General features: G+C 41.5%; 1 protein-coding gene across 1 annotated transcript in view; it reads left to right on the top strand.

Moving 5' to 3' along the window:
• The first annotated feature begins 4640 nt into the window (after positions 1–4640).
• POFUT2 (protein O-fucosyltransferase 2) overlaps positions 4641–13077 on the top strand; it is a 30149-nt gene continuing 21712 nt past the window's right edge. The window contains exons 1-2 of the mRNA XM_089671939.1: positions 4641–4825; positions 10427–10677. Of these exons, the coding sequence (XP_089528065.1) occupies positions 4689–4825; positions 10427–10677 (388 nt within the window). The 5' untranslated portion in view covers positions 4641–4688. The remainder of the gene's footprint in view (positions 4826–10426; positions 10678–13077) is intronic.

Below are 13077 nucleotides of genomic sequence, written 5' to 3'. Positions count from 1 at the left end.
CTGCCTTACTTAGATGCTGTTCTTGCAACATCAGGAATATTTCTTTATGCTTATGCATCACTGTGAACCTATGGTTGTCCATGTTATTGTCTACTTGGCTGTTTTCTCAAAAATTAATTAACAATATGTTGAATCTAAAATATTAGACAAGGAAAAAAATATTATAAAATGCTCCATCTAGTGGTAGGTTTACAAAATGAAAAAATGAATATATGTATGTGTGTAGTGTATATATATATATATATATATATATACATACACACTACATACAATGGGGATCAAAAGTTTGGGCACCCCAGCTAAAAATTTGTATTAATGTGCATAAAGAAGCCAAGGTAAGATGGAAAAATCTCCAAAAGGCATCAAATTACAGATTAGACATTCTTATAATATGTCAACAAAAGTTAGATTTTATTTCCATCATTTACACTTTCAAAATAACAGAAAACAAAAAAAAGGCGTCTGCAAAAGTTTGGGCACCCTGCAGAATTTATAGCATGCACTGCCCCCTTTGCCAAGCTGAGACCTGCCAGTGTCATGGATTGTTCTCAATCATCATCTGGAAGACCAGGTGATGTCAATCTCAAAGGTTTTAAATGCCCAGACTCATCTGACCTTGCCCCAAAAATCAGCACCATGGGTTCTTCTAAGCAGTTGTCTAGAAAACTGAAACTGAAAATAGTTGACGCTCACAAAACTGGAGAAGGCTATAAGATAGCAAAGCGTTTTCAGATGTCAATATCCTCTGTTCGGAATGTCATTAAGAAATGGCAGTCATCAGGAACAGTGGAAGTTAAAGCAAGATCTGGAAGACCAAGAAAAATATCAGACAGAACAGCTCGCAGGATTGTGAGAAAAACAATTCAAAACCCACGTTTGACTGCACGATCCCCCCAGAAAGATCTGGCAGACACTGCAGTTGTGGTACACTATTCCACTATAAAGAGATACTTGTACAAATATGGTCTTCATGGAAGAGTCATCAGAAGAAAACCTCTTCTACGTCCTCACCACAAAAATCGTTTGAACTTTGCAAATAAACATATAGACAAGCCTGATGAATTTTGGAAACAAGTTCTGTGGAACGATGAGGCTAAAATTGAACTTTTTGGCCGGAATGAGCAAATGTACGTTTGGAGAAGAAGGGGCACAGAATTTAATGAAAAGAACCTCTGTCCAACTGTTAAGCATGGGGTTGGATCAATCATGCTTTGGGGTTGTGTTGCAGCCAGTGGCACAGGGAACATGTCACAAGTAGAAGGAAAAATGGATTCAATAAAATTTCAGCAAATTTTGGATGGTAACTTGATGCCATCTGTGAAAAAGCTGAAGTTAAAGAGAGGATGGCTTCTACAAATGGATAATGATCCTAAATACACCTCGAAATCCACGGCGGATTACATCAAGAGGCGTAAACTGAAGGTTTTGCCATGGCCTTCACAATCTCCTGACCTCAACATAATTGCAAATCTATGGATAGACCTTAAAAGAGCAGTGCGTGACAGACAACCCAGAAATCTCAAAGAACTGGAAGACTTTTGTAAGGAAAAATGGGCAAAGATACCTCAAACAAGAATTGAAAGACTCTTGGTTAGCTACAAAAAGCGTTTACAAGCTGTGATACTTGCCAAAGGGGGCAGTACAAGATATTAACTCGACAGGGTGCCCAAACTTTTGCAGATGCCATTTTTTTGTTTTCGGTTATTTTGAAAGTGTAACTGATGGAAATAAAATCTAACTTTTGTTGACATATTATAAGAATGTCTAATCTGTAATTTGATGCATTTTGGAGATTTTTCCATCTTTCCTTGGCTTCTTTATGCACATTAATACAAATTTTTAGCTGGGGTGCCCAAATTTTCGATCCCCACTGTATATGTATATATATATATATATATATATATATACATACCTACACACACGCATTTTCCACACTTCCCACACTGGAGTCATATTTAACATCTATTCTGACCACAGGATGGCAATAAATTGGGGTTTTGCATATATATATATATATATATATATATATATATATATATGTATATATATATATATATGCAAGACCCCCAATTTATTGCCATCCTGTGGTCAGAATAGATGTTAAATATGACTCCAGTGTGGGAAGTGTGGAAAATGCGTGTTGTCTGGCCGTGCAGAGCTTAGGTGGACCCAATTCAAATCTAGAGACCCTTATGAGGGTAGTGCTACAGGCATTTTGTTGGTAAAAGTGAACTAACCCTTTAAAGTTACATTCACATTAGCCTGCACAATAAAACACAATAAAGCTGCTGCGTCACTTTTCTGGCATCAATCCCTCTTGTTAATGTATTGTGCCAAATTCATGAAGCATTTGCGACACTGTTGGTTCTGACAGCGACTTGTGCACCAAATTCAGATTTTGGGGAAAATTTCACATCCTTTCTATAACTGGCGTAGCATGGACTGAAATCAAGTACAAGAATTTGGCACATTCTTCACTTCTTAGAATGCATAAGTGACACTTTAGCAAAATCTTCCTGCACCAGTCTATGAATTCCAGGGTTAGTTTTACTGTGCAGGCTAGTACAGTGCTGGCTTCTTCAGGGAGAAGTACGATGTGTGTTTCAGTGCATCACACTGCTTGTTTGTTTTTTCTTTCTTCATGCCCATGCACAATTACATTATGCTGGTGAGCAGTGACACGCAGTGCCATTTAGGGCTGTGCAGAAAAATTCAGACGCGCTGCATTTTTCCACATTGCACCACACTGTGTTATGGTGCGAATGGGGCACATAGAAAACCATTGTTTTCTACATGCTCTAGTGATGACCTGTGTTGATCCAGTGCGGGAAAAAAAACATATAGAATAAGGGCCCGTTCACACTACATGTGTTTCAGTTGCTTTTTTTCTGCATCCAAAATGCACAGAAAGTAGGTTATATGGTTGTCAATATCATAGTTCACATCAGTGCTTGCAGCTCCAGTGTTCTATGTCTGATCTATGGTGTGTTCTATGGCTGATTTATGGTGGTCTATGGCTGATCTATGTTGTGCTCTATGGCTGATCTATGGTGTGTTTTATGGCTGATCTATGGTGTTCTATGGCTGAGTTATTGTGTTCTATGGCTGATCTATGTTGTGTCCTATGGCTGATTTATGGTGGTCTATGGCTGACCTATGGTGTGTTTTATGGCTGATCTATGGTGTGTTCTATGGTTGCTCTATGGCTGATTTATGGTTTGTTCTATGGATGATCTATGGGGTATTCTATGGCTGACCTATGGTGTGTTCTATGGTGTGTTCTATGGTTGATCTATGGTGTGTTCTATGGCTCATCTATGGTTGATCTATGGTGTTCTATGGCTGATCTATGTTGTGTCCTATGGCTGATTTATGGTGTGTTATATGGCTGATCTATGGTGTGTTCTATGGCTGATCTATAGTGTGTTCTATGGCTGATCTATGTTGTGTTCTATGGCTGATCTGTGGAGTGTTCTATGGCTGATCTGTGGTGTGTTCTATGGCTGATCTATGTTGTGTTCTATGGCTGATTTATGGTGTTCTATGAGTGATCTATGGTGTGTTCTATGGCTGATTTATGGTGTGTTCTATATTTGATCTATGTTGTGTTCTATGGCTGATCTATGGTGTGTTCTATGGCTGATGTATGGTGTGTTCTATGGCTGATGTATGGTGTGTTCTATGGTTGATGTGTGGTGTTCTATGGTTGATCTATGGTGTGTTCTATGGTTGATCCATGAGATGTTCTATGGTTGATCCATGAGATGTTCTATGGTTGATCCATGAGGTGTTCTATGGCTGATCCATGAGGTGTTCTATGGCTGATCTATGGTGTTCTATGGCTGATCCATGACGTGTTCTATGGCTGATCTGTGGTGTGTTCTATGGCTGATCTGTGGTGTGTTCTGTGGCTGATCCATGGTGTTCTATGGCTGATCTATGGTGTGTTCTATGGTTGATCTATGGCTGATTTATGGTGTGTTCTATGGCTGATCTATGGGGTATTCTATGGCTGACCTATAGTGTGTTCTATGGCTGATCTATGGGGTATTCTATGGCTGACCTATAGTGTGTTCTATGGTTGATCTATGGTGTGTTCTATGTCTGATCCATGGTGTTCTATGGCTGATCTATGGTGTATTCTGTGGTTGATCCATGGTGTTCTATGCCTGATCTATGGTGTGTTCTGTGGCTGATCCATGGTGTTCTATAGCTGATCTATGGTGTGTTCTCTGGCTGATCCATGGTGTTATTTGGCTGATCTATGGTGTGTTCTGTGGCTGACCCATGGTGTTCTATGGCTGATCTATGGTGTGTTCTCTGGCTGATCCATGGGGTTATATGGCTGACCCATGGTGTTCTGTGGCTGACCCATGGTGTTCTATGGCTGATCTATGGTGTGTTCTGTGGCTGATCCATGGTGTTCTATAGCTGAGAGGTTCTGTTGGATCATTACTGTGATTAGTGCTGTTAGTCTGACTCTCTCTCTTATTTCATGTATCTTGTCCTGTATATAAACTCCAGCTGTGATGGATATTATCAGCCCGTCATTCTGTAACCATGACAGCCGCATATTCTTCAGCTCTACCTCAGCCGGCCTGGAGGAAGAGACTAAACGGAGGTCTCCATGGATACGGAATGCCATGGCCTAGACGGCGGAAGTGCGGGCCGCAGCTGTAGGTCGGGATATGGCGGCCTCTGTCCTGGTGTGTGCTGTATGGAGTGCGGCTCTCCTCTTCTCCGAGGCCCGGGGAGAGCAGGGGGAGTTCAGCCCGGGACAGTCTGCGGCCTCCCTGCCCCTGGGTGCAGTTGCGGCAGAGAGGAGGTAGGAAGCCAGGCTGGGGACGTGGCAGCCATTGCTGCAGCTGCACATCTTCCTTCCCTCATACAGAAATGCTGTGTATTTACTCCATAATCTCCGTGCCTGGCTGGATTCCCACAGGTTGCAGTTCATTACACGGATTGCAGGGAAGGTGCATGCATTGGGTTTTGTACGTGGTGTTTAGAGCAGGAGGTCAGTGTGCCATTAGGAATGAATGACTGCTGTGCACAAACCTCATCTTAGTGTGAAGCCAGCTTTAGGGCTCGATCACATGGGTGTACTAATCCGTACGTTCATGCAAAGGGCCATCATCCACATGTTTTGGCTCAGAACTGAGTATACCTGCATACCAACGTATCCTATAATGCACTTGGACAAGCCGCGTACATGACACCTGTGGCCCCGGCAGAAAACCGGGCCCCGATATATGTCCAGATACACTCAAACACATGAACCCTAAGGACTCGTTCACATGGGCATATTCCTCCATACACCCACGTGAAGGGCCGTCTTTAGCCGCATGGAATGCACATGTGTTCCGTAGAGGGCATGCAGGCGGCCATCTGCACAGACCGTCATGTGCACATCCATGGGGGTCCTATGTACAGATCAGGGCACAGCGAGACTGCTTTTCTGATCCGTGCATCAGACCCACATGGATGTGCGCTCCGGGATGCATGTGGAATTCCTTGCAGAAAGCTGCCTGCATGCCACTGGCATTAGGATCAATTCAGTCATGTGAATGAGACCTTAGGGTTCATGTATGTCGTGTATAGTCACTTGTTCAAATGTATTCCAGGATATGGCAGAATGCAGGTATATGTAGTTCGGAGCCTAAAAATGCATGTGTGTACAGATGTACACTCCTGGATGCACATTGTCTGCTTCAGGGGTGGACATCCATATGCACGTTTATACCGGGCACTGCATACACCTGCAGACAGCCGTATCTTGTAATTTATTTGTATGGGCAGCTATACACAACACCTGTGGCTGCTGGAATAGGCCATATTATACAGCCAAAAACATCTGTGTGCTTGAACCCTAACATTAGAATTGTCCAACTGCTGGGCACTAACTTCCATGCATTACTATTGTAGCTCGTTCAGAATGAGGACTGGTCCCACAGCTGCTCTGATACCTTTAGGAGTATTATGTAGTAGGAATAAAACAACCAGCAGAGCACTAATGGTGGAAAGCCAAATGTAATGATAACCATAAAGCGTGACCATGGAAACAATGTCAGGATCAGCTGACACCAACATGTCCAAGATAAAACGGTGTTTAATAATCCAATATAAAAATCTCCATATAAAGTCATATATCCAATGTGGATTGTGTATCACAACAATTTGGGCTCAAATCCCCCACTGAAAGTGTGAAATCAAAACGGCTTACTATGGTCTGGATGTGAGGGGGTGTGATGGATGGGCTCGATGTTGGATTTGTCTGTCAGATGGTATCTGCTGGTGAATACATGCATGGGATGGTGTATCCAGCAGAGTCGGGAGAAATCTCCTTGGAGTCACCAAGACTTACACACCAGAAGTGATGTCACGCCCCCCCCCCCCCCCCCAGAAGTGACCTCATTGGACCGCAGGAAACCGTCGGCGACCATTGTTGAACCAACAGCTGTTTTTATCATTGGATTAATAAGCTCCTTTTTATCTTGGACATACCGGTGTCGACTGATCCTGACATTGTTTCCATAGTCACGCTTTATGGTTATTATTACATTTGGCTTTTCATCATTAGCGTTCTGCTAGCTGTTTTATGAACCCTAAGATGTTTAATTTGTGGCCATTGAGCTACGGCACTTGTTAGGCCAGGGTAACTGGGAAGATTTTTATGCTCACTTTATTTAGGGCTCATTTACACTAGTGTAGCCCTCTGAAGAGTAATCCCAGTGGGTTGCTTTTTCAGAGGGCTCTGACAGGCAGCTGGATTGAGATATGTTGTCTCTTCACTGCCTGTTTTAAGAGGCCGCCAATTGGCACCAGCTCCATTTAGAGAATGCTTTGCATCTTCCAATCAGAGAAGGCTTTGCATTCATTTGGAAGAGGGGCATTTTGTGTCTTCACTGCCCCATCTCTCCACCTTGTCCAATCAGAGAAAGTGTTGAATTCATTCAGAAAATGCAAAGCATTCTCTTAATGGATGTGGTGCTGAGTGGCCAACCTCCTGTGTTCAGAATGCAGTAGAACAACCACACGGCACAGGACCTGGAAGTGGAGATCACTGAAATAGCAGTGTGTGCTTCAGTGATTTCTGGCTTCTGGAGGGATCCCACAGATATTATCATTATTATTATTATACAGGATTTATATAGCGCCAACAGTTTGCTCAGCGCTTTACAATATAACGGAGACAATACAGCAACAAGACCGTTCAATACAAGAGGGACAGGAGGGCCCTGCTCCTTGGAGCTTACAATCTAGGAGATGTGGTATATGCATAGTTACAGTGGTCACAGCTGGACCAGTGTAACTTTCTATAGCTGGAATTCTACTTTTTAATGCAAGTTGTTTATAGTTTGTACTTTTTGACAACTTGAAACTCCTTTTTACATGTTCACTTTCCTATTCTAAGCTCCTCTTTTGATAAAAAGGCATGTATACAAAGTTCAGTAGCTCAAATTCACACAGTTTAGAGGGGAAATGTAGCCTCCATCTCTTGCCCTTCCTGTAGGCTGTGATAAAATAGCTCTGTAGATAGGTTCAGTCAGAGAGAGTCTGAAGGAAAGCAGTTTCTGCTCCGTGATATTTATGTCAAGTGTGTACCCTGTAATTTTTTTTTAAACTTTATCTCTTTATAACTCTATGTATCTCATTTATTTATTTTTGAGACTATAAACAGATGAAAACATACTCAAAGTATGCTATAGATAAGTCAGTACAAGCCAATGAAAATGGATTGGTCGGGTACAATTATACAGCGTTTCCTGTTAAGGATTGCATCAAGAGGGTATGAGAATTTTTTGTACAGTAGTGCCATGGTGAACACTAACCTGTGTACCCTGTATTAAATGGTTGTTTACGAACTACAAAATACATATAAACAGTAGAAGAGATGCAAAATATGTAAAGCATTTTAGTCATTATGCAAAGTATTTTAGTGTTTGCATTAAAGTACATCTATACACTAAATTTTGTAAATCTTCCATGTATTCCTAGAAATGATTAAGAGCCCATTCACACTAGGCAGCTGAAAAATGCCAGGACCTCTGGCAGAAAAAAGATAACATAAATGGTCAAACTGGCTTGTATTGCCCAAGAGTTTATGGGCATTTACTTTTATAAGCATTTTTTCTAAAACATTCCCCTCTGCTCATTTTTCATTATAATCAATGTACACTTGAAAATGCCAAAAGCCCAGCGTCCGGGCGCTTCGGGCCTTATATCCCTTCTTTATGCAGCTCTGAACAGACGCTCGTCGCATACTTCTCTTTCATATGTTGTTCAGTGGGAGCGCGACCTGGGAGTGGCTGTGGATCCGGAGGACTGGAATAAGGCCTGGTCACTCATAGCTAAATGCTCATTTAATACGACCACACTGGTGGCAGCCTATAAGGTATTGTTTCGTTGGTACTGGGTTCCGGCTCGGTTGGCCCGGGCTAACCCTGCCTGTAGTGATCAATGTTTTCGGGGTTGTGGCCATCGTGGAGATGTATTGCATATCTGGTGGTCATGCCCGAGACTGTTTCGTTTTTGGTCTCGTGTGTTTGGCCTCCTTTTCACCTTGTTCCATCTCTCCATCCGCCGGGATGCTCGGTATGCTTTGCTTCATTGCCTCATACCGGGCCTCTTGGCTCACCAGTAGAAGTTGGCTTCCTATCTGTTTTTATCGGTCACTAGAACAATTGCTCAGGCCTGGAAGAGTCCGTTTGTCCCTCTTCAGGGGGTGCGGGATCGTATGACCACTATGATGCTCAACGAACAGATGTTGAGTATCTGCGACGACTCCCAGCGTAAATTTTTGAAAATATGGGAGCCGTGGTTGCAATATGCCTTTCCCTTACTCCCCCCGGCTAGTCTGGGGATGTAATGGTGTTCGGTATTGGTGCTCTTGGACCCCTGCTCTTTGCCCCCCCCTCTTCTTTTTTTTTTTTTTTCTTTCCTCCTTTCTTCCTTTTTCTCTCTCTCTCTGTTTTTGGTGTGACTGGACAGCTGCATTTAGTTGTTATAGGCAGTTACATTAATGTTTTGCAACTTATGTGCCATTGATAGCCCCTGCGTGGGCATACCTTTTGCCCTGTTGGCGTTAGAGCACTGTTTTTCCTTTTTTTTTATTTTGTTTTTTTTTTTTATCTGTGCAATTGATAGCCCCTGCATGGGCGTGTTTTATTGCCTCAGTTTTATATTGTTTAAAAAATTTATAAAAACCATTGAAATAGAAAATGCCAAAAGCCTGTATAAGCAGCATTTTTTTTTTTTGTTCCATAAGAGTTTTATTGAAAACAGGAATTACTGTTCTGTAACCTCAAACCAGGGAGAACAGACGCTTAGGACATTCAAACAATCTTATCATATAGTGTCACACCCCCGGTAAAAGGACACATTGGGGTTGATTTACTAAAACTGGAAATCTGGTGCAGCTCTGCATGGAAAACAATCAGCTTCCAGGTTTTTTTTCGCCAAAGCGGTTATATAAGTGGTTAGATGTAAAGACTGAAGGTTTTTTACCTTCATGCATTCTATGCATGAAGGTAAAAAACATGTGTGCATCAAACTCACCCCCCAAATCCTTACCCAAGCCTCTGCTGTCTGGGGACTCTTCTTCCCCATTGTCTGAGACAGCAGCGGGAGCCCATCGGCTCCCGCTGCTGTCAATCACAGCCAAAGAGTCAAGAGTGGGGGGGGGGGGGAGGCAAGGTGTAGCTTTGTGTATCTTATGGACGCACAGAGCAGCGGCATGGAGACAAGTACGCAGTGGTATCCCCAGGGTGATCAGTTTTCCCTGGGGGCACTGCTCAAGGCCGAGGAGCCAGGAGCACCAGCGAAAAGATGAGGATTGGGGCTGCTCTGTGCAAAACCACTGGACAAAGCAGGCTTGTATGACATGTTTGTTCATTAAAAAGAAAAAAAAATGAAGCTCTAGTGTCCCTTTTAATTGAACAAGCTGAAGTTAGAAGCTGATTGGCTACCATGCTCAGCTGTACCAGATTTTGCACTCTCCAGTTTTAGTAAATCAGTTTTACTTTTATGCCCAGTGTGCATGGAGCCCAAGTCCCTAACACTGAAGTCATGATGCATATACATACATTTGAACCCTAAAGTCATGAAGCATGTACATTACATTTCAATTCCTCATATTTTGATATTAGGCCTAGGGAATAGTTATCAAACATACATGTTGAGCTCTTTCCGAAAGTAGAATGATTAACGAGATTGGCCTTTCTTGGCCAATGATCAATCTACATGGCTCTAGTTTTAGTCATTTTCCAAATAGCACTTATTAGCATTATATCTTATTTGGATAGTTTACATTCATTTATTTCATTATAATCTACATGATCAATAAGTTGTAAGTTTTTTTAAAAATGTGTTCCCGATTATTTGTTAAGGTAATATTATTTATGTAATTTTATATCATTTTATTATCTAGGTATCTGTTGTATGATGTGAATCCTCCAGAAGGATTTAATCTGCGCAGAGATGTTTATATTCGTATGGCCTCACTTATAAAGACGTTAAGAAAGAGTTCAGAGTGGGTGCTGGTTCTGCCTCCCTGGGGGAGGCTTTACCACTGGCAGAGTCCTGACATCCACCAAATACGCATTCCTTGGGCTGAATTCTTTGATCTCGACAGCCTCAACAAAAATATCCCTGTGATTGAATATGAAGATTTCTTAGCTGGTGAGTCACACTATGTCATAACAATAAAATGTGAAGATTTCACAGGAGTTTGTAAGGATACAAAACTTCTGTATTCTAGACAAATGTGCTAAATTATATGTTTATGATTGTCACTAAAATGACAAAGCTTGAAGAGATACAAATGAATCATCTTTGATAGGAACAGTGCCATACTTGAGCATACAAGTGGGGGAGTCTAGCTTCTATATATCATACTGTTGCAAACATACTACAAACAAGCTACATGATGGTGACACTGCACAGTTCTTTTACCTAAGTTCCTGGGTACCATAGTAATACTACTAGTATTAAGAATTCACTGTGAACATTATTTTTTGAGAAATAAAGTACATAAGATAAAGAATGTTTAAAAAAAAAAAAACCCTATTCAAGTGTGTTTTGTTTTTTTTTTTTTTGTTAATTAAAGATGAGTTGTCCAGAATTTGTAAAATAAAACGTGAAAACTTTTGCTACAATACGTACCTTATCCCCAGCATTGTCCCTTGCAGACTCGCCACTATCTAGTCCAGCTTTGGTGCTCTTCATGAACCACAGGGTGGTTCATGATGCTCAACCCATTTCCTGTGGGGATTCGTCATCACGGCACCCTGCACAGGTTTCCTTTGCGGGAAAAACTGTTTCAAATAATTTGTTATTTTAAAACATTTTATTAGATTTGAATCTGCACTAGCAAGTAACTAGTGCAGTATAACAAAAACAGCACTCAACTACCTCTCCCAAAAGCCAAACAAGTCACTTAACAGTCCTTCCCCTGAAGTATATAAATAAATAAAAATAATAATAAGCAGAATTGATTAAATAAACACATATAAAGTGTCACTACACCTAAAGTCCAAGTAAAATCCAAATTAAAGTCCAAAAATTCTTGCAGGTGATTTCACAATAATTCTTATCCCCGAATAAGATTGATGGTATACTCCAGAAGATCTTCATATACCTCAAAGAAAAAGATTCTAAACATAGTGTATTATCCCAGGTATTGTAATAAAGTGCCACACGTGTCACATGCAGACAAACTAAGGTGCCACAGCAATCGTGAAATGTCAGGACTACAACAACTCAATAAATAAATCCACTGCACACAATATAAAAAGTGCATAATTACCCTAACATAGATAAAATCGGCATAGGATCCATAATAAAGATGAGATTGCCTCCAAACATTATTCTACCATCTTCTCCAAACACTTCCCATAGACCTCATAAACAGACCAGGGATCAGTATATGTATTAGAGGACAAACATTTTATTGTAGCAACTTACATTAAAATTTGATGAGATCAGCTTCTATATAGTGAGATGTTCAAAACAACATCACTCCTCAGCGGTAACTATATATTCATGGCCATACCACTCTGAAGGAGAGCCAGGTAGTAAATGGAAGTCTCCAGGGTGAGAACAGCCGTGTGTTCCAGAACCCAAAATGGCCGCGTCCGGGGCACGTGACGTGGTGACGTATTAACATTTTTCCAGAAGTGCCGTGGCGGCCATTTTGGGTTCTGGAACACGCGGCTGTTCTCACCCTGGAGACTTCCATTTTACTTGGACTTTAGGTGTAGTGACACTTTATATGTGTTTAAGTAACTAGTGCAGATTCAAGTGCTTGGCTCATGACTGAGAATCCAGTTATGGCCATTTGGCTGTAACTACTATAGGATATATTTACAAAGCATTAACTATTACATTCACCAAGTATTCACTGATGGTGTGTCTTACTGGTGCTTTAAAGTGGTACAAGGCAAAAATAAAAATGGTGTATATATGATGCAATCTGTCACTGGCATTAACAAAGCAGTCTGTGTTTTTCTGCATCACAGAACCGATCCAGGCTGGGGAAAGATCATGACCATATGTTTTGGATCGACCCAAGGGCCTGAACTGGCACCTGGCTCAGCCTCTCAGCAAGACAGCTGAGAGCCTGAGCCAGCCACTCCCTCCCCCTCCACAGCCCACCGCTTCAGTAGGGGGGAAGAGCAGACAGCGGTGACTGACTCACTGCTCTGTGCACACAGTGGTGTTTGATTGCTCAGTTCTCAACCTTCGAGCAGGCGGGGGACAGATGCTGCATTGGATCTATGCTGCATCCACCTAGGTAAGTATGATTTTAAAATAAAAAAGAATCAAACTTCTTTTAACTGGAGTTAGTCTTTAATTTGTTTGTCACTTATGTAAAGTCTATCAAAATCTAGTAGTCCATCTAACACTGCCATATTCAGATAGTGTTGTTGTCCAAGGGTATCCATTGATAGAGGAGCCACCTAAGACAGGAAGTGGGTTACAGGTTAAAATAATGGAAAAAAAAGCCTAAAAACTAACAGGATTGGTAAGCTGAAATATATTACATTTTTACAGTGATTGATTCAGCTGAACATTTCATAT

The sequence above is a fragment of the Staurois parvus genome, unplaced genomic scaffold, assembly GCF_062004578.1.
Source record: "Staurois parvus isolate SC_StPar_1 unplaced genomic scaffold, SC_StPar_1.0 ptg000011l, whole genome shotgun sequence".
Lineage (NCBI taxonomy): Eukaryota > Metazoa > Chordata > Amphibia > Anura > Ranidae > Staurois > Staurois parvus.
This window is presented reverse-complemented; position numbering and strand designations above follow the sequence as displayed.